Genomic DNA, 22,516 nt, shown 5'->3' on the forward strand with positions numbered 1-22,516 from the left:
ACCCAGAGAGGGCACTGCCAGTAGCTGAGGGATGGAGGGAAGGGAAAGGTCTGTTTGTTGGAAAATACACCAAGACTCAAGAGGACCACCGGGGCTCTGTGGAAGGATCATGCCAGGGGTATGGGAGGAGGGATAATGTAGAGAAAAGTGGCAATATCACGTGCTGAGCCGGACCAGGTTCTGGACATAGGTATTTCTACAAGGCATGAGAGTCATAAGGCAGGGAGGAAGGAGTAGCTTATGTGTGTGTGTGTGTTGGGATTGTGGTGGTGGCATCAGATAAATAACAGTGTTTTTCAGACTGGCGTTTGGAAGGGAGTAGGATGGTTGCAAGAGGACAGTGTCGGGACAGTGTGAGAATGGTACCAACGCTGGGATCTTTCAGGAAAATGTGTCAATGGCAACCAATGGAAGGCTAGAGGCCCAAGGGTGAGTGCGACCCAGGAGTCAGGTTGGGCTTCCACAGCAGTGATTCTTCCCGGGGGGTGTGGGGGGGGTGAGTTTCACCTGGGGGCGGAGGGGTGGGCATGACCCCCAAGGGAGGCCTATCACACCATCTGAAGGGGGAGAGGCACACTGCTTCAAACAACAAAAACAAAAAAATTCAAAAAAAAGAAAACACAAAAACACATCCCAAAGATGTTGCTGATAGGCTGCCTTGAGGGAGATGCACCCTCGGGTGAGAATTACTGGGTGGAAGGGGCAGAGAGGAGAGCTGGGCGGAGAGGTAAGCATGAGCAGAGGAATGCCTGAGTGGTAGAGGTGGAGGCATGAGAGTCAAGAATGTCAGAATGGGGTCAAAGGACCCTGGACCAGGCAGACAGCGAGCAAATGGATGTAGCTGAGAAATGTTCTGGAATTATAGGGGGTGGCACCCTGGGATTCACCTGGAGTGATTAGGGATTGGTCCCGCAGCTAAGGACTTATGAGTTGTTGGCTGTTGTGAGAATGGAGTATTTGATGGGCTGTACTGACAGAAAGAATGGCCAGCTGTGTTGGGAGAGTACACTGAAGAAGTTTCATCTGGGAAAGAGATGACTGCTTGTGTGAAAGAGGGGGGATGGCAATACCCAACTGTTCTGTTCCAGTCTGACTACTATGGTCTCAGCCTGGGAGTTAACAGCTATAGGGGCAAGAATGACATCAGAAGGTGACAGGTTGAATGTGTAGAGGGAATATTAGAAATTCCAGTGTGTTTGATGACAGGCAGATTAGTTACAAGATGAATGGAAAGGTGAGTAAGGAGGTTTTTATCTGGGAATCTTGTTCAGTCTCATAATGGGTCATATTGGAGGAACATAGATATAAGGCTAGACTGATACAAATTCTAGTGATAAAAGCAGGGGAAGTGGTGGTAAAAGTAATGTTCTATCCTTTTAACATCTGAGTAAAAATTCAAATTATGTGCTTTAGTTACAAAGAATGTAAATTTCATCAATGGTCATTAATATGGATCCCAGTGAGAAGATGGAGATGAGTCAAAGTAAAATAACTCTGAGATCAATTCCTTAATTGAAGGTGCAGACTTAATACTGAGTGTCAGGTGTTAGTATGGTTAAACCTGAACAACAAATAATGAAGAGAGACTACAGATTCAGAAAAGAATTCAGCTTCCATCACATTCCTATGGTAGCTCAAATTAATGTGGAGGTTTAAAGAAGTGTAGGCAGAAAATCGAGAACTAAAGTATATATGAAATAGTTATGAATTGTTAATTGGGAGGCAGCATTCCTAATAAAAAACAGAGTAAAGCAACTCATATTGATATACTATGAAACTTGTTCTTAGTATGTATATTTTCTATTTAAGACTTTTTAAATTAGTCATTTAAATTTGCTGAAATGTTTTGAGATGAGACATATGATGCAGTCAGGCCTGATAGTCCAATAATAAAAGCAATATAGGGATTAGAACAGTTCTGAATAGGTAATGGGTCACAAAGTTAAAATAGATAAGAGATCCAAAGTGGGGAGAATTTTGTAGACTGTTGCTTATATATATTGTTGCTGATGCAATAACTATTAAGAAGTAAGTTAAGTTTCTGAATGAGAAAGGTTGCTAAGAAAGAATGCTGCCTTAAGGCTTTTCTTAAAATTTATGAGTAAAACAGTAATTGTTAGAGACTAGAATATAAAAGTAGGACTAATTGAATTGAGACTTACTCTTTCCACAAACTGCCCATAAAATTGAAGGAAGGAGTTATGGTGCTATCTTGATGTTGGGTTAAAGCACATTTTTCAGATGGTGTAGATTTTTTTTGTACACTTATAAAGTAAGGGAGAATGGGAAAGTTTAAAGATACAGCAAAGATAAGAATAATTGAATAATTTTCTGGACGAGGTTAGAGGGTGTGTGTGTCTCTTCAATTGTGGAAGACTTACTTTTTAAAGAGCATAAAGGAAGAAAGTAGATAGTTCCAGAATTGAACCAAAAATAGCTCCTGTTTATAGAATATTTACTACATGTCTGGCACTATGCTAATGACCTTATTTAATGATATTTCATCCTTTCAACAATCCTGAAAGGCTTACAGAGATCAAATAGCTTGTCTATGGTTACACAGTCTATATGGAACAGAGTCAGAATTCAAATCCCAATTTGTATAGCTCTAAAACCTATACTTTTTTCTATTATGCTATATAATTTTCAAGGTGAAGGAAATCATGATCTATATAATTTATTTTCCCCCCTTTTGATTATAAGGAAAATATATTTTCTGAGATGAGACAAAGTAGAGGTGATGTGTAGATATTCAGGTGATTGGAATATTTGCAATGGGAAAAGGAAGGGATGGGTAAAAGACTTTTATTACCATCTATGTCCTGGTATTTTACTTCTATTCATTGTACAGCAAAGACTTTGGATTGGCCATTGATTAAAAATTTTAGAATTTCTGACAAAAACAAAGGAATAGAAAGGAATTTGTTTTTAAGCAGGTAGATCTGATGGGTCAAATATAAAGCAGTTTGAAAAGTCCAAGTGTTGAGACTTTTCTCAAAGATGGGATGACAAGAGTTTATAATGGACTTTTAGCACCAAATCAACAAACCCTTTGAATTTAATAGGGAAAAAAAATTCTCCAAATGCCAAATTTTTATTAATGAAATACAAACAAACCATTAAGCAAAAGAGCCTGTAGCCAGCAGATCAAAGATTGAAACATCTGGGCTAATTTGTAAGATACACGTTTTTAAAAAGAAATTAACCCCTCACTACAGAGGGGTCAGAAAACCTCCCCTGTACCTATTCTCTTAGTAGAAAAGTTTCTATTGTTGTTGTTGTTGTTGTTATTTCCTCCTGAACTGTATGTGATTGCTGTAATTTCAATGCTGTTGTTTTATGTATTTTGATATTGTAAAACTGTATTTATTGTCTTCTGTTCAGACATTCCCTGGGGTCTGTGAGGCACCCGAGTTATCAGTTATCCAAGTGAACCCGGAAAGGGAAGAGCTAGTGTTCTCATTTAGGAAAAGCTTGATTCTTCGATGGGTTCAAAGCATTTTGCTTCCCTTTAAAATTAAGTGGTGAAGTAATGGCTTTTCTTAAAAAAGCAGAAACTTGGTGAGAAGTACCACAGGAGGAACAATTATGAAATAAGCAGAGGAGGCCACTTGAAAAAACTGATAAAAGTGCAGATTATCCCAGGATGGTGGCAGAAGCCACGGAACTACTTTAAGACTGGGCCCAGATACTGGTTTTGAACAAGAGTAAATAAAACTACTTTTACTTAAGATACAGCCAGCTATGTTTCTGGCTGTGGACATACTTTAGAAAAGTCTAACTAGAGTGGAATAGACCAGGAGAGAAAGTGAAGCTAAAAGGGAATGGAACAAGATAAACCTCATTAAGGGATAAGGGAGGTAATGAAAGGTTAAAGTTGGACGGCCTCAAGCTTGAAGGAGAAATCCTAAAGGCCAGATAGGAAAGTGCCTTCCTAACCCAACGGGTTATGGATCCAGGGTGGCTGCACCCAGGGGTCAGAGGGAACAACCTGGGATTCAGACCCAGCAACAGTGCCAATTTGAATCTACCTCGTGCTAGAGTGAGTAGCCTGGTCTATCATCCAACACAGATACGATTGGGCAGGGGTTCCCAGAACTAACATCTAAAAAGGGAGCTTGGAAAGGGGCTAAAAGAAGGCAGGTTAAGCCCCTAATGTAACTGAATGATGACCAGAGATAACAATTCACTAGTACTTTTACAATTTCTTGTAACTCTGTACCTTCCTCAATATTTGTTAACTATTATCTGTTGTTTTTCCTGTACTAATAGTAAATTTTTTCCCCTGTATCAGTAGTAAAAATTGTTTTTCCTGTACTAGTAGTAAAAATTGTATTTTCCTGTACTAGAAGTAAAAATTGCTTTTTCCTGTACTAGAAGTAAAAAATGTTTTTTCCAGTACTACTAATAAAAGTTGTTTAAAACATAAATGCAATGTGTGTGCTTATTTCTGTGAAAACCAGGTAACCATTGTGAATACTCCTTAGTGAATATGGAAAGAGAAGAAGCACTCAGGTGGGAAAATGGGGAAATTATATCAAGCACAACACACACTAGACATTCGCAAGAGATAGGTCAGAAGACCTCAAATCCCCAAACCTGTAAATACTATTATGGGCACTAGAAGCTACCCTCCCCACTCCTACCCAGACTCCACATGAATCAAGGAAAGAATTATAAAGCCTTTCTCCAACGTGGATATACAAATGTTAAGACATTTAGTGGGCTGAGACATACTCTTAGATGCCAGCCTTACGGTATAGCAGCGGTCGCCAACTGGTGGTCCACGAACCACTGGTGGTCCGTGAGGTCTGAAAGGTTGGCGACTGCTGGCAGACCCTCACAGACAATATGTTTTAAAATGCCATGGATCTACTAATAAAAAGCCCTTACGATGTCCTGGAAAGAAACACCAGGGAGAAGTGGGTCGTGCTCCTTCATAGGAGACATTAGGCAGATGAACCCTTATCAGTGGTTACACTGTTCTACCAGAAAGCCTGAAGTCCTTCTGGGGCTACCCCTGTATGCATTCAGGTTTTCTTTTAAGATTAAATGTCCAGCAAATTTTACTTAGAGGTTTAGTTATAAATAATATTCCTGCAGCACTAATTATATAACTATAAATACATCATCACTGTCATTACATTAATTCTAGAAAAGAACCATATTCTTGAACCCCAAACATGTGTCCAGACATTTAAGAGCTCAAGTGGAAATGCACTCTGAATCATGTAAGTATCTCTTTCCTTCTGCGGGTTAGTACCTGCTGAAGAGTCGTCATCAGGCAAACGAACAAGAGTGTAACATATTCCTGGTTGATTATAAGTGAGGCTGGGGACTGGGATACAACACAGCACTTCATAGGAATCTGATGGTTCCACCTGCACTGTCACTTTCTCCAGTAGCTGGTCATTGAGAGTGTTGGTACAATCAAACTGAAAAGTCAGCAAACAGAAAAACATTATGAAGGATAAGAACGTTGTTCCTTGCCACCCATAACCCATAACTCAGTTCTGGAATTTACCATACCTTTCCTCTCCAAACAGTACTGCAGGTCTCCTCCTAAGGTTTTTCTTTAAGTAATAGGGATAGCCTTATCATTGAGGCTTTGGGGTTTATATTATTCACTTGTTTTTTTCTCTTTCCTGCAACTTAGTTCTACCAAACAAGATGGCAGATGTTTAATGGATTTCAATTGATTCTTAGAAGCTAAGCTTTTACCCCTATGTTAAATGATTATTCTTTAGCAGCTTATACTTTATGTTGTGAAACTTTTCCAGATATTTTATTTTTTAAAGTCCTTTTAGTTTTTAACCCATCATACGAAGGCATCTCTGTAGCCATGGGAAGGAAAACCAGAAATGCTGCCAAGTTCTTTTCCTTCTCTATAAAAGGAACTACTAGAATCACAAATTACAGAGGGGTTAATACTGGTCTCCAAGCCTAGAAAGCTCCCACAGGGGCTGGGTAGGGAACTTATCTCACCTGGAACACAATGTGATTGGTAAACATGTGCTTGACACAACGAACAAAGTATTCGGTCTCTGCTTCTGTAAGCTGAACAGGCTCAGAAGATTTGAACAAGGGTCCCAGATTCATAAACTCAGGAATAGCAGCCAATTGTTCTATCAAGAAAAAAGGAAATAAGGAAGAAAACAAGATGAGATGAAAATAAGATGACCCAAAATGAGAATAATCTAGGACATTATTCTAGATGCTTACAATGTTTTAAGTTTCCATCACCTAACTAATAATTAAACTCTGATATATCCCAAGCTTTAATAAATTAATATTTTACAAGTTTATATACTCAATTACTAAAAGCACAAAACCTTATATTCCTAATTTCTTAGAATTTGAGTTCTCTGTCAACTAGGATATGAAGAACAACATTCCCAGTTAGCACATTAGCTTTGGCAATTGTAACATCCCATGGACTTCAGGTAGCCCCAGCAACTATAACCGATAACAGCAACTATCAACTATAACAACAAATACTCAGCCACACAAAGATTTCCTGCACTGGGAATTCATCAAGCTGAATGAAAGTAGTGCACTTCGTTATATTTATAATGCCTACGGCGCAGACTATTACTTTTACCCATCAATTTATCATACCTTGGAAAATGTCTTGCCTGGAAGGAGCCAACTTCTCTGACTTAGTAGCCACAAGTGTGATTTCTAAAAAGACAGATATGAGCAATCAAGTGAGCTTTCCTCCCACTATCAAGCTGAAAATGCAGACAGAAAGACATCAGGGCAGAAATTTCTAGCAGACATAAAAGAAGCCATTGCTAAAAACACCAGTAGGCTTCTGTCTCCTTATTTTAGAAAGATGTTCAAATTAAAATGTACTTAATGAACACATTTTGTGATATAATAAAGTAAGCCCTAAAATATAGTATTTGCTTTAAATGGGCGAGAATGTACAAAAAAAATTCTTAAAAGAAGCAACGATTTATAAAACAAGTCTTCTCATGATTCAAATAGGAAAAATTACTTGTATAGCATCAACAGAAAAACTGAAAAGGTTCAAAGTTAAGATTATTCTTTCTCAATTCTGACCACTAAACATCCCTTCCTTCCTTCCTTCCTTCCTTTCTTTTTCTTTCTTTCTTTCTTTCTTTCTTTCTTTCTTTCTTTCTTTCTTTCTTTCTTTCTTCTTCCTTTCTTAATTTTATAGTTAGCTACCCCTTGGGAACATTTTTTTATGATCTTATACCATGCATTCTTTCAAGACAAACCTCCAATAGTAAAATTAAGAAATTACCAACTTCAGAAAATAAAAACAGGAGGTGACAGCACAATTGCTTCTCTGAGACACACAGTGACAGCTAACTTCAGATGCTGCAATACTGAGCCCGGACAAAGAAAAACTTTCAATCTGGCCACACTTCATATTTGAGCTTTTATGTGAAAACCAGGAAAATAATTTATAACCTAATTTAAAATATCATCCACCACACTTCTAAAAAGATTTAGAAATACAGAGTGACAATTAAGCGAACAAAGAATGTATTAGAGAAAATGTGCTAATAACACTACTTAAACATAGAAACACTAACAGAGTGAAGTGGTCCCATTACCTGCTTTCTGTTCAAAGGCAGGAGCCATAGCAAGAGGAATAGATTTCATGTCGAAGGGCTTTTCTGAAGGCTCCAATGTATACTGATGTAAAGCTTTTTCCATCCCTGGTATAGACACTGTCAGACCTATGAAACAGAGAAATCTCAGCATTGTAACTTCTTGCCAATGCTAGGATCCAGATAGGCCCAAATTTATACCATTTATCTACTCTTTCTGAAGGAGGGGAAAATATAACCACAGATCTTATAACATAAGAAATTAAAAGTAAAGGCTATTATATAAAACTTTCTTATAATTTCATCCAAGGAAGCATGAGAGCAGAGCATTAAAAATTTTCAACAAAATATAAGTACCATCCATAAAAGAGAGCAACTTAGCCATGTGGGAACAATGATCTATATAATCTATCTATATAATAAAAGCCTAAGTGACCATTACAGCGAAATGACCAGAATAACTGGTTGCTATGATGTGCACTGACCACCAGGGGGCAGACGCTCAACGCAGGAGCTGCCCCCCAGGGTGGTCAGTGTGCTCCCACAGGGAGAGTGCCGCTAAGCCAGAAGCTGGGCTCACAGCTGGTGAGTGCAGCAGCGGTGGCAGAGCCTCTTCGGCCTCGTGGCAGCGCTAAGGAGCAGTGAGCTGAGCGATAAGGAGTAGCGAGCAGGCAGGAGGTAGTAAGCGAGGGCTCCCGGACTGCAAGAGGGATGTCCAACTGCCAGCCTAGGCCCAATCCCCAGGGAGTGGGCCTAAGCCAGCAGTTGTACATCCCCCGAGGGCTCCCAGACACAAGAGGATGCAGGCTGTGCTGAGGGGCCCTCCCACAAGTGCACAAATTTTGTGCACCAAGCCTTTAGTAGCGTAAGAAATGGGAGAAAGGGTAAATTCATCCAAGAAGGAGCTTAAGGAGGACCAGGAACAAGTAATATTCTTTGGGCTTTTACATACTTTAGATTTCCCTAGAAATGGAAGTGCAGTCAAAGGCATAAAACAAGCATTTTGCCTAGTCAAGTCAGCTCATATGCAAATCATCTTAAGACATGCTTCCAAGATACCAAAAGTATATTTGTCTACATCCGTGGCTCTCACTGACCATTGAAGATATATGTAGCATTCAATGCCATCTGCTTCTGCTGCAGTACATTCAGATAGAAAGTAGCTCTGTCTCGTACCTCATCATCAGTATCCATCATACACCTGTCCAAAGGATACAAATAGGCATGTCAAACAGCACCCTAAAGATTACCAAGAGCTTTACCACCACACCTAAAGAACACAATCAGGCCATGTGACACCACTACCTTTATTGAAAAGAACTCAACAACAGCCAACAGAGGATCCTAAAATCACCATAAATCTTGGGTACTGCTCTCAATTGGTAAATAAACACTATATAAGTAGGCATTAAAATAATTAGGAAGAGAAGGATAAGTATCGCATGATCTCACTCATATAATGAACAACATAAGATGACAAACAAAAATAGATCCAGACATAGAAGGATCAAACAGACCCTCAAACCTCAGAGGGAAGGCAGGGGAGGGTGGCGGGTGTGTGTGTGGGGGGGACCTTGCGGGGAAGAGATCAACCAAAGAAGTTGTATGCATATAAGCATAACCAATGGATACAGACAATGGGGGGGGGGGGCGGTGAAGGCCAGGGCTGGGGGGCAGGGACAGGCTGGGAGAAGTCAACCAGGGAGGGGGGAAGAAAGTATTATTACACTTTCAATAATAAAGAATTTAAAAAAATAATTAGGAAGAACTCAATAATTTAAGATAGCAGTTTGGACTCTTTTCTTGGGTCTGTAACCACATGATCCTGATAAAGACTTAGACTTCTTTATAATTAAAAAATGGGAATGTTAGACTTTCTAAGGACACTAAAAAGCATTCAAAATCCAGGCATTGTTCATTTAAACCAGCCAGCCTTTGGTTTGTAATTTTTATGTTTTAATAACAAGATATAATCACAGTTTTTGCTCACATCAAGTCTTTTCCTCATCAAATAGGGAATCACAGAGACCATGAGAAGCTGAAATTTGCAACTCTACTTAGTGAATCACTTTGAAGTTAGCCCCTAATATACAAATTGAGGCATATACCTTTAAGTCACTTTCTCAAACTCATACAAAGAGAAATTTAAAGTCAAATTTTATATGTACTTAGCATACACAAAATTAGAAGAGAACAAAAATGCCATTTGCCCCTCACTTACTCTATCAGCTCTATTCTTAGGTCCTGCAGTGCATTTGATATGGTACAATGAGGAACTCTATTCAGCCATATGGCAGTTCTTATTTAAAAAAAAAAAAAAAGATTCCCCCTCCCCCCCAAATGACCTTCTTTTACTTACCTTTGTAAGAGTACAAGGATGCTTGGGAGGAGATTCTCATTCTGAGCCCCAAATTTAGCCAAAGCACTCACAGCAGCTATAATGAAGCATAAAATGAAGCAATGTAAATATTGGTTTCTTGCACTAAGTAATAATCATTCAAAAAATTAGAGTTTACCCATGTTCAGAGGGAATAAACTCTTATTGTTTTATTGTGTCTTGATCTTATTTCTTTGATTCATTTAAGCATAAACAGAAATTGCAGGCCCAAGAGATTTATGAATAGGAAAATTCTCTATGCATTGTAGGAAAAATCATATCAATTTCTTTTTATGAGCACTCCTCCATTTCCCCTACAACCTCTTATATATCACACTGATATAATTAAGCCATAATCTCAAACAACCAGCTCCAAGCATAAAAAGATGCTCTATTATTAAAATTCACTTAATTCAATAAAGATTTATTGCTCACATAACTTTTGCAAGGAATTCTGATAGGTGCTGGGGAAAGAAAGATAGAAGAAATAGCTCCTAAAATGAAGGAGTTGTACTCTAGTGGGAATGACAGGTAAGTAAAAAGATGACTATAACACAGCACAATAAGTCCATGATAGAACCATATCCAGGAAGCTAAGTGAATACAGAGAAAGAGACTTAAATCAGAATTGGTGAAGAAAAGAAGTTAACACATTACTTGAGCTAAATATTGAAGAACAAGTAGCGTTAACCAGAGAGAAATGGAAGGAAAATAGTATTAAAGGCAGAGATAATGACAAGTGCAAAGGCCCTTAGTCCAGAGAAGAAAGCATAACGTCATATTGGATGTAGACACAGGTGAGGAAGGCTGAAAAGTAGGATCCCATGTTTGAGAGCAGGAGGAGACAAGTTGAGACTAGAGATAAAACAAAAATAGGTTGTGGTTTAGCCTCCATTCTTATTAAAAGACTAGAGGCCCAGTGCACAAAATTCATGCATGGGAGAGAGGGTCCCTCAGCCCAGCCTACACCCTCTCGTAATCCGGGACCACTGGCTCCTAACCGCTCACCTGCCTGCCTGCCTGATCACCCCTAACCACTCTGCCTGCTTACCTGATGCCCCTGTTTCTCTGCCCGCCTGATCACCCATAACCACCTTTGCCTGCCTGCCTGATCACCCCTAACTGTTCCCCTGCCAGCCTGATCACCCTAACTGCTCTCCCCTGCTGGCCGAATCCCCCTAACTGCCTCTGTCTCGGCCCCACCACCATGGCTTTGTCCGGAAGGACGTCCGAAAGGATGTCCGAAAGATGTCTGGTTTAATTAGCATATTACCTTTTTATTAGTATAGATTATTAGTATAGACTAGAGGCCTGGTGCATGAATTTGTGCCCAGCGGGGGGAGGGGCCGCAGGCAGTTGGCAGGCCGTGGCCTTGACCCCTGGTCGAACTCTGGTGGAACTCCTGGTCAAGGGGACAATTTGCATATTATCCTTTTATTACCTAGGACAGTGGTCGGCAAACTCATTAGTCAACAGAGCGGCAAACGGCGGCTCGTAAGCCGCATGTGGCTCACGAGCCGCAGTTTGCCGACCACTGACATAGGATGTTAAATACAGGATGAATTTGTGTATTTGTAGCAAAGTGCGCTACACTAAATTTATAAGCAGATTTTAAATGCAATGTCCATTTTTGTAGCAGAGTGTGGAGTACAGACTGGATCTGTATGAGACTGGAAGCAGCCACACTAGTTGACACTGGAAATGAAGGAGAGCCTAAAACAGTACCCATGAAAATAAAGGAAAAAGAGAATGAAGAAATATTAAAGAGTCAGAATTGATAGAATTTTGCCAAAGAACAGGTGGAGATTATAAAACAGTAGAATAAGTTTCTGCCTTTGCAACAGAATGAATGATAAAGGTTTGGGTGAGCTTGAATTTTAAGTTGAATTAGAAGTGCCTTAGATAGTTGGACATAAAAGTTCAGGAAAGAGACATGACTGCAATGTCACCGCCTATAAATAGAGCTCTGAAAATGATCACCAGAATAAGTGTGTATGGTAAGAAGATAAACCCCTAAGAAAACTATTATTTTAGGGAATGGAAGAGAAGCTCTATAAATAAGACTGAGGAGTGATGGAAAGATGCAGGCTATTGTGGAAGCCAAGAGAAAGTTTAGTCAATAGTACATTAAACTGACTGAGTGGTGAACAAAGATAATTACAGTATCTAACTTGATTTTCCAGCTAGCTTATAAGTGATATATTTTTAAAATAGTGTTAGAGGATTTTTAAGGAAGAGAGCTAGATTATAGTGAGTTGAAGAGAAAATGGGAAATAAGTTCATGAATGACTATTTCAAGTTTATCAGACAGGGGAAGTATAGGAAGTAGCTAACTAAATAAGAGACAACTGATCAAAGGAGGGTTTATATTTTTAATAGAAGCGATCTAGACTTGTTCATATGCTAAGAGGAAGAAACCATTAGGGAGGAGGAAGTAAAAATATGCCTAAGACCTATTTTAAAAGACACTTAAAAATATATAGACACACACTAATTTCACAGACATTCATTCACATTTAAGGCTGTAACTCTGAAAAAGTAGATGATGCCATCATGATATTCCTGTCAGACTGAAAGTCAAGGGTTATTTGTCTCTAATATAAGGCAGAAATCAGGATGGACACTGGACTAGAGAGAAAGAGCTATATGTCGAGGGCCTAAGTATGATCCAGGATCCCACCATCAAGTAGACCTGGCAGCTTCATTTTCCAATGTCATCACCACCCCCTGGAGTTACGCATTTCAAAAGATCAGCAGTTACATCATTATCAGTGTTCCAATGACTTACCAGCTCTAACAGCCTCATTTTCCAGTACGACCCTATTGAAAATAAAGCGGATATACTTGGAGGGAGCAGGCGTTCTGGGGCCCTCTTTGCCCAGCAAGTGTAGAATCTTTGTAGCCAGAACAGTGTGCTCACAGTCCTCAATGAATTCACAGAGGTGGGCTAGACCTGCTTCTTTAGCCTCAGGGTTCTCTTCCACAATGCTGATGATGCAGTCCACAATGGCCCGTTTATATTCGAAGCCTCCCTGGCAAAACAGAAGACTGCCATTCGTTCTGAGGATGCTTTTTGGAGAAATGCTTATACTCCAAGGCTTATGCTTATAATATTAAATTTTCACTTCCCTTCCTTTATGAAAGAAACAGAAGTGTTTTTTCTGCAGGGAAAGCTAGAGCAATAGCATGTTTAGTAATGATAAGTCAGCAACCAGAAGAAAGCTCACTATTTGAGAGACATGCTGCTTTAAATACTATGACATTTAATGGGAATAGTAAGAATTTAAGAGAGCAACTTCCTATGATTACAAACTAGTCCACCTACATCATCTCGGAGCATGTTGGAGAGGAAAGTCATCATGACGCCGTGCTTTCGCGGATATTTCTGACAGAGAGCACTAATTGCCTGTACAACCACCACCTGCAGAAAAACAAACAGAAAGGCCATTCACCTTTATAATGACTGTACTACTACCACCCATAAAAAAACCAACACAGAAAGGACATTCATCTTTATAACTTTAGCTACTAAGCATACTTTATTTACTGTAAGCTAAGAAGATGCTGTAGTTATTCAAAATTGCAATGGTTCTTCATGAAAGATAAGCCAGGTGACCACAAGGGAAAATAAAAAGTTCATTCAAGAGACCCCATTCCTTTGCGCCAAATAAATAAGCACATAAAAATTTTAAAGTGAACAGTAAAGATTAAAAGCTTAAATAGACTGATTTCCATAGAAGAAATAGAAAACGTTACCATAGTACTACTTCACAAAATGGTTTCTAGGATAATTTTGAGAAGGCTAAAAAGGGCTAATTCCAATGTAACCTTGATATTTGGGGCTAGTGATCTGAATCCATGCCAGTAAGCTCAGTGTACATTCTTGATAACCTATAATTAAGTCACTACCTTCTTCCCAGAGACTGGTCTTGCAAAACCTGTTACTGTGAACAGTGCACTGCCCCGGAGGGAGGGTTATTAACGCTGGCGCCAGGCCAGACAATCAGATATGGCCTGGAGACCCCCAACACCTGGGGGCCTTCTTGCAAGGCCCGCAAAAAGGACCAGAAGCATAATCCATATTTGCGGGACAAAGACCACAGAGAGATATAAAGGAAAGCCCCATGCGTGTTTCTTCACTCAGATTTGGAAAGCTATTCCCTGAGTCTGCTGGTGTATTAAACAGTGTCCCTCCTCTTCTTTAAAAGCGTCACTTGGTTTGTCTTTGGTCTTCTGCAACAATTTTACCACAACTTTAAAGACCAGTGTCAAATGAGAAGGGTGTGAGATGTTACCCTACTTGCAAGCTAACAAGTTAGCCTGCCACAATTTCATTAATGCTAGTAGAAAACATAAGACTCCAGGATTAGAGATGAAAGACAGTAAATTACTCATTGCAACAGCAGTAGCTACAGTACCAGTATTTGGAACCAGTTTCCTGAGCCCCAATCCCCACAGGGCAATGCAAAAAGGGGCAGATACCACTGAGACCTGCAGTGTGGGTTGCATTACAGGAGAAGAACCCTGAGGTATGGCACTTGAATATTTTACAATGGGCAATAAGCAAGCTGGTCTTTTGTTCTGAAGGGAAACATTGTTTCTCTTATACTGGACAGTGAGCATGTTTGCTTTTTGCTCTATAGGGAACAGTAGCTTTGTCTTCTAGAGCTGTATGGAAATATGCCCTGTACAGGGAGACACTATATTTTCTAAGGTTGGGTGATACCTTGCACTACACAAAGGGAACAAAGCTGGGACAGTGGGAAACAAAGGCCTAACTTGCAAGATGTGCAGAAATGCAAGAAAACTCCTGGAGAACTGGGAATTGTTTCTCAACAACCAGATAGTCCCAATCTATACACATCATTTCAGAATATAGAAAATGAAGAAAAACAATCAATCAGTTGCCTCCTGTATGCACCCTGCCAGGGATCAAACCCACAACCTAGGTAATGTGCCTTAACCAGGAATTGAACTCACAACCTTTTGGTGTATGAGATGATGCTCCAATCAACTGAGCCACCTGGCCACAGCAAACATCCGGTTTTTTTATGAAGCAATAATACCAAAATGTAATAAAGACGGTATACATGCAAAAAGAAAAATTTTAGATGGAATTCATTTATAAATATTGATGCAAAAATTCTAAGTGATAGATTAGCTAACAGATTCCAACACTACTGTAAGAAAATATTTCATGATGAAATAGGATTTGTACCAAGAATGCAATAATGGTTCAACTTTAGAAAATTAGTTAATATAACGCATATATTAATGAATCAGTAAAGAAAAATCATATGATTATATCCACAGATGTTGAAAAGACTTTGATAAATATCCAACACCCATTCCTATAAAAATTCTTGAAAAAAACAGAAATGGATGGATAGTTCCATTTTACACACTCACACCTCAATCCTAATGTCAGCATATTACTAAACAGAGAATACCAAGAGTCATTCCCATTAAGGTCAGAAATAATATAAGGATGCCACTATCGACTATTATTTAACATTATTATGGAGTTATTAGCCAATGCAATGAGACAAGAGAAAACAATTAGAGGAATAAGAATTGTAAAATAAAAGACAAAACTATCTTTATTTACAGATGATATGACAATACACCTGGAAGTCCTAGGGAAGCAATAATAAAACTAAATAATTCAACAAGGTAGTAGGATATAAAATTAAAATGGAAAAAACAATACTAATCATTGCAAGAAAAATAACTAGTTAAAAGATAAAATGGGTTAAAACATATATCATAACAACAACAAAAGATAATATAGTTAGGAAAAGCATTTAAGACATTCAAAACTAATATAAAAATACTATTAAACATTTTGAAAGGCACAAAAGTAGACTTGAGCAAGTTATAAGACATCTCTGTTCTTGGTTAAAATGTCTCAACATTAAGTTCATTTATAAATTAATGTGATCCCAATAAAAATGCCAAGGAGATATTTTTATGAAGCTAGACAAGTTAACACTAATTCATAAGAAAAAATATACACGTAAGACTAGCTAGGAAAACAATGAAAATAAAGAATTATGAGAAGCAGCTAATAAATATTAATATATTCTGCAAAGCTTCTATATTTAAAATAGTATGTGGTAGTGATTTATGAATAAAGAGAACAACGTAATAGAAGAGATAGCCCAAAAATAGACCCAAGTACATATAGTACTTTAGTATATGTTAAAGGTGGTATTTTAAATAACAAGCAAAAACAGTCTATTGAATAAAAATTGAGGGTGGGAGCAACAGGATAGTTATTGAAAAAGAATGAGATTAGATCCATTTCTCATTTCGTACATAATAAAATCCAACAGATCAGAGATCTAAATGTAAAACATGAAACCAAAACATTCCATAATCTGAAGGGAAAGGCTTTCTATTATTCAAAAGTCAGAGCAGTGAAAGAAAATATTGACAAATTTGACTACAGCAAAATAAACTTTTGCATGACAAAAGATGTCATAAAAAAGTCAAAAGACAAATGGCAAACTGGGAAAAAAAATGTAACATATTTCATAGATAAAGAACCAATATCCTAATATACATACACAAAAAAAACCTTTAAATAAGGAAACAAAAACCCAAAATGCCTATAAAAATGGGAAAAATATATGAGCAGACAATATTTAAAAAGAAATATTAAATGATCCTAAAATATAAGAAAAGATGTTTAACTTCCCTCATAACAAAATAAATCCAAATTAAAACTACATTGAAATACCCTTTCTCATCCATCAGGCTGGCCAAACATCAAAATGTAACACACTCCATTGGTGAGACTAAGGGGAAACAGACACTCATACAGTGCTGGTAGAACTTAGCTTTCTCTACAAAACTACATTATTTATTTACCCTTCAACCTAGCATATGGACTTCTAGGGATTTACCCTAAAGATACACCGCTAACATTTCAAGGAAACAAATGCACAAGGTTATCCACTGCAGCATTCTTTGTAATTGCAAAATACTGCAAACTCTAAATGCTCAAGTACAGGAGATTCATTCAATAAGCTATACTACAAAATGACCTTCATAGGTTTCCCAAAGATTCAGAATGTCTGCTTAAATATACAGGCTAGGCTTGTCTTTTAAAAGACTAGATATATCCTATAAGAAAGTAAACAGGGTCAATTATACTCTTTGAGAAATAAGACAAAAAGAATAAATTTTTTCTATGTTAATTCTTCTAGCTGAAATTTATTATTCTTCTGATTATCTCTAACACATTTTCACAAGTTATATTCAACAATGAACTGGAAGTCCTAGCCATTTTAATAAGGCAAGAAAAAGAAAGGAAAAGCTTTTGGATTGGAAATGAAAAAGTAAAATTGTCTCTATTAACAGATAACATGATTATATATAGACAATCCTAAGGGATGTATAGAGCAACTACTAGAACTGATAAGGGTACTTTACAAGGATACCAAGTTATGGGAAAGTAAAAAGAGAGAGGGGGGGGGGGGGAGAGAGAGAGAGAGAGAGAGAGAGAGAGAGAGAGAGAGAGAGAGAGAGAGAGAGATTGATTTTAATATACTGGTAACAAACAAATGAAATAGAAATTTTAATAAGATAGAGTCAGAAGCATAAAATATTCAGATATAAATTCAACAAAAGATGTGCAAGACCTCTAGAATGAATGCTACAAAACACTGCTCAGAATAAAGACCTAAATAAAGAGGAAGGTATACCATATTCATGAACTAGAAGAATACTATTAAAATGTCAGTTCTTCCCAAATTAATTTATAGATTCAACACAACCCCAATCATAATCCTAACAGCTTTGTTTTATAGAAATTATAAAATGGTTCTAAATTTTATATGGAAATGCAAAGAAACCAGATTATTAAAAAGAGGACAAAGTTGAAAGACCACACTACTTCACTACTTGCATTTAAGAGGTACCCATAAAACTATAAAAAAAATACAGTGAGTATTGGCATAGTACTGATAAATAGATCAATGGAATATGATAAGGAGCCCAGAAATATACCTACAAGTCTATGGTTATCTGCTTTTCAGATAAAGATGTCCAAGCATGTCAATGTGTCTTTTAAACAAATGATGCTTGAATGACTGGATATTGGTATGGGAAAATACTGAACTTATCACACACAATACACAAATATTAATTCAAGTTAGATCACAGACCAAAATATAAAAGCTAAAACCACAAAATATTAAGAATAAAATGTAAGAAAATATCATTAAGATGTAGAAGTAGCCAAAGGTTTCTCAGGACACAGAAAGCAATAACTATGAAAAAAAATATATTAATAAATTAGACTTCATAAACATTTAAAACTTTTGCTCATCAAAAGATATTGTTAAGAAATAGGCAAGCCACAGAGATTGGAAGAAAACACGATCATATTTAAATTCTTACCTTGAACTCATCTGAGATTTCAGATACAAAAGAAGATATCTGCTTCATGAGTCGGTCCACACTGCTCTCACTTCCTGTTTTGAGGAGTGTAGTAATGGCCAGGGTAGCAATGCTTCTATTTGAATCTGTGATCAAGTTTTCTAAGTCTAGATTGCAGGCAGTCACAGCAGAGGGGTGCTTCATTGCCACCTTGTGGAAGGGCAAGAAAAATATTAAGCAAATTGCTATTGATAAAAACCAGAATTAAAAAAAAAAAAAAGAAGAGAAAAATAGAAATTGTAACTTAAGGTAAGTGGCTTTTGAAAACCTGAATGGGACAATACAGATTAAAATTGTTTCAAAAAGAATGTTTTCAATTTAAAAGATATGGAATATCATTTGATAAATGATTAACAATCATAGTCACAGAACAGCATAGCACTTTTCTTCCCAGGTTTGTATTATCTTTCTAACAATATTACAGTCTTGTCTTTTATTACAGTTGGCCTGTTTTTCCTTATAGTACCTGTGCACATTGATATCCATTCGACTAGATGTTGGGGTCTCTGAAAATAGGACCTCACGTGGTAAATACTGCTCAAAGATTGTTACTATCTTATCACTTAGAAAACACTTCTGTATTTAAGCAAACAAATTCCATCCAAGCTGTATTGCTCATGGTCACTAAAACATGTCTGCCAATCTTCTGTTTCTTTTTGTAGGTGCCATTTACCTCTGCCTATAGCAATAAAAAAATCTGAGAACAGCAAAGTATTGCCTCAAAATTCACTTAACAGCAAAATATGACCCAAACTACTGTAAAACTAAGTCTTAATGTATCCCACTTACCAAGGATAATCATATGTATCATGCAGAAATTTTAATGTGTCTAATGGTGGGTTACAGCTCCAGGCTCAAGGGAGTTAGTATATAAGAGATAGCATCATAGAAACTTTCTAAATTTCACAAAATAGAGAATTCTGAGACACATCTGGCTCCAAGATCACAGATGACGGAATGTGGACCTATAACAACTCTTTGAATACAATTCACATTGTTATTCCTTGGCTGCTCTAAACTTCTCTGTCCTCCAATTATTCATATAATTAACCCATAACCAATCACTTACCACATTATGACTAGTCTTCGACTATATTAAACTTTCATTTAAAATTTTTATGGTTAGTTAACTTATTCTGTAATGTAGCCTCTAGAACAGCCGTGGGCAAACTACGGCCCGCGGGCTGGATCTGGCCCGATCTGGCCCATTCGGCTGTTCTATCTGGCCCGCGGAGCCGAAAGAGCGGAGGGTTCTCTTGCTCTCCCCTCCGCTCCTTTACTTTGAATTTATATTAGTTCACACAAACACTCCATCCATGCTTTTGTTCCGGCCCTCCGGTCCAGTTTAAGAACCCATTGTGGCCCTCGAGTCAAAAAGTTTGCCCACCCCTGCTCTAGAACCATGCTACATGGTAGTCAATAGCTACATATGACTACTAAGCATTTGAAATGTGGCTAGTTCAAATTGAGATATACTGTAAATATATTAAAAAAAAAAAACACTAGATGTGTAAGATTTAGAATGAAAAAACTAAAAGGCAAAATATATCTTTTAAAATGCTATACTGATTACGTGTTAATATGACATTATATATATATGTGTGTGTGTGTGTGTGTGTGTGTGTGTGTGTGTGTGTGTGTGTGTGTGTGTGTACGAAACTCGTGCATGGAGGAGGCAGTTCCCTCAGCCCAGCCTGCACCTTCTCCAACTGGGGACCCCTTTGGGGGATGTCCGACTGCCAGTTTAGGCCTGATTGGGATTGGGCCTAAATCAGCAGTCAGACATCCCTCTCGCAATCTGGGACCGCTGGCTCCTAACCGCTCACCTGCCTGCCTGCCTGATCGCCCCTAACTGCCTCTGCCTGCCTGATACCCCTAATTGCCCTCCCTTGCCGGCCTGATCTCGCCCCCAACTGCCCTCTCCTGCTGACCTGATCTCACCCCCAACTGCCCTCCCCTGCCAGCCTGATCTCACCCCCAATGGCCCTCCCCTGCCGGCCTTATCTCGCCCCCAATGGCCCACCCCTGCCGACCTGATCTTGCCCCCAACGGCCCTCCCCTGCTGGTCTGATCTCGCCCCCAATTGCCTCCCCTGCTGGTCTGATCTCACCCCCAATTGCCTCCCCTGCTGGTCTGATCTCGCCCCCAATTGCCTCCCCTGCCAGCCTGATCTCATCCCTAACTGCCCTCACCTTGCCAGCCTGGTTGCCCCCAACTGCCCTCCCCTGCCGGCCTGATCTCGCCCCCAACTGCCCTCCTCTGCTGGCCAATTTGGTTCTAATTGGTCAGTTTCTATGCCAGTCAGCATCAAAAGCTTCACCTCCTAGGCAGCCATTGGCTCCTCACAGTTGACCCAGATTTTGTTCTGATTGGTCAGTTTCTATGCCAGCATCAAAAGCTCTGTCTCCTAGGCAGCCACTGCCTCCTCACAGTTGACCTAGATTTGGTTCTGATTGGCCAGTTTCTATGCCAGTCAGCATCTCTGGGCCTATCAACAGGGCCTGATCAGAAAGGCAGGGCTGATCAGCAGCCCCAGTGGAGGCCTGGAGAGAAATGGACGTAGGGCTAATGGCCAGGCTCGGAGGGAAAGAGAAAGGCAAGTGTTGGTCAAAAGCTGCCACAGACGCTTCAGATCAACCCCTGCTTCTCTCTTTAGGTCTCTTTCCAGGCCTGATTCAAAGCCCCCTCAGCAGTCACTGCTGGGTCACTGGGTCTGCAGCCTCAGTAGTCATTGGTGGGTCCCCATGGCAACCCAGCACTGACTGCAGGACTGACTTCTGGATTGGTGTTCTGATTGGCCAGTTTCTATGCCAATCAGCGTCTCTGGGCCTATCAACGGGGCCTGATCAGAAAGGCAGGGCTGATCAGCAGCCCCAGTGGAGGCCTGGAGAGAAATGGATGCAGGGCTGCTGGGGAGGCTCGGAGGGGAAGAGAGAGGCAAATGCTGGTCAAAAGCTGCCTCAGACGCTACAGATCAGCCCCTGCTTCTCTCTTCAGGTCTCTTTCCGAGCCTGATTCAAAGCCTCCTCAGCAGTCACTACTGGGTCTCCGGGCATGCAGCCTCAGTAGTAAGCGCTGGGTCCCCATGCTTCGGGGTGGTCAGCCTTTGGTCATGATCGGTCATTACACCCTGGCTCTTTATTATAGAGACTAGAGGCCCAGTGCACAAAATTCGTGCATGGGGGGCGGTGTCCCTCAGCCCAGCCTGCACCCTCTCCAATCTGGGACATCCCTCTCACAATCCAGAACTGCTGGCTCCCAACTGCTTGCCTGCCTGCCTTCCTGATTGCCCCTAATCGCTTCTGCCTGCCAGCCTGATCACCCCCTAACCACTCCCCTGCCAGCCTGATTGATGCCTAACTGCTCCCCTGCCAGCCTGTTTGCCCCTAACTGCCCTCCCCTGCAGGCCTGGTCACCCCTAACTGCCCTCTCCTGCAGACCTAGTCACCCCTAACTGCACTCCCCTGCATTCCTGGTCCCCCCCAACTGCTCTCCCCTGCAGGCCTGGGTCCCACCCAACTGCCCTTCCATGCAGGCCTGGGTCGCCCCCAACTTCCCTCTTCTGCCGGCCTGGTCACCCCTAACTGCCCTCCCCTGCAGGCTTGATTGCCCCCAACTGCCTTCCCTTGCAGGCCTGGTCCCTCCCAACTGCCCTTCCTGCTGGCCTGATTGCCCACAACTTCCCTCCCTTGCAGACCTGGTCCCTCCTAACTGCCCTCCCCTGCTGGCCATCTTGTGGCGGCCATCTTGTGTCCACATGGGAGCAGTCATCTTTGACCATATGGGGGCAGCCATCTTGTGTGTTAGAGTGATGGTCAATTTGCATATTATTCTTTTATTAGATAGGATTAGATAGGATAGAGGCCTGGTGCACGGGTGGGGGTTCCCTTGGGGCGTGGGGCAGCCTGGGCGAGGGGCCTGTGGTGGTTTGCAGGCCGGCCACGCCCCCCAGCGGCCCAAGCGGAGGCCCTGGGATCTGGAATTTATTTATCTTCTATAATTGAAACTTTGCAGCCTTCAGAGGAGACAAGCCTCCTGCTCGCTCTGTGGCCGCAGCCATTTTTGTTGGGATTTATTTATCTTCTATAATTGAAACTTTGTAGCCTTAAGC

General features: G+C 39.9%; 1 protein-coding gene across 1 annotated transcript in view; it reads right to left on the bottom strand.

Annotated features, from left to right (window-relative positions):
- Positions 1-22,516, bottom strand: part of COPG2 (COPI coat complex subunit gamma 2) — a 219,846-nt gene that overhangs the window by 110,169 nt on the left and 87,161 nt on the right. Inside the window, exons 12-20 of the mRNA XM_080664283.1 lie at positions 18,367-18,555; positions 13,286-13,381; positions 12,749-12,992; positions 9,943-10,018; positions 8,681-8,784; positions 7,587-7,712; positions 6,619-6,681; positions 5,986-6,125; positions 5,264-5,435 (exon numbers count right to left, since the gene is read on the bottom strand). Coding sequence (XP_080520409.1) covers positions 5,264-5,435; positions 5,986-6,125; positions 6,619-6,681; positions 7,587-7,712; positions 8,681-8,784; positions 9,943-10,018; positions 12,749-12,992; positions 13,286-13,381; positions 18,367-18,555 — 1,210 coding nt within the window. The remainder of the gene's footprint in view (positions 1-5,263; positions 5,436-5,985; positions 6,126-6,618; positions 6,682-7,586; positions 7,713-8,680; positions 8,785-9,942; positions 10,019-12,748; positions 12,993-13,285; positions 13,382-18,366; positions 18,556-22,516) is intronic.

Source organism: Plecotus auritus, assembly GCF_963455305.1.
Source record: "Plecotus auritus genome assembly, chromosome: 4".
NCBI lineage: Eukaryota > Metazoa > Chordata > Mammalia > Chiroptera > Vespertilionidae > Plecotus > Plecotus auritus.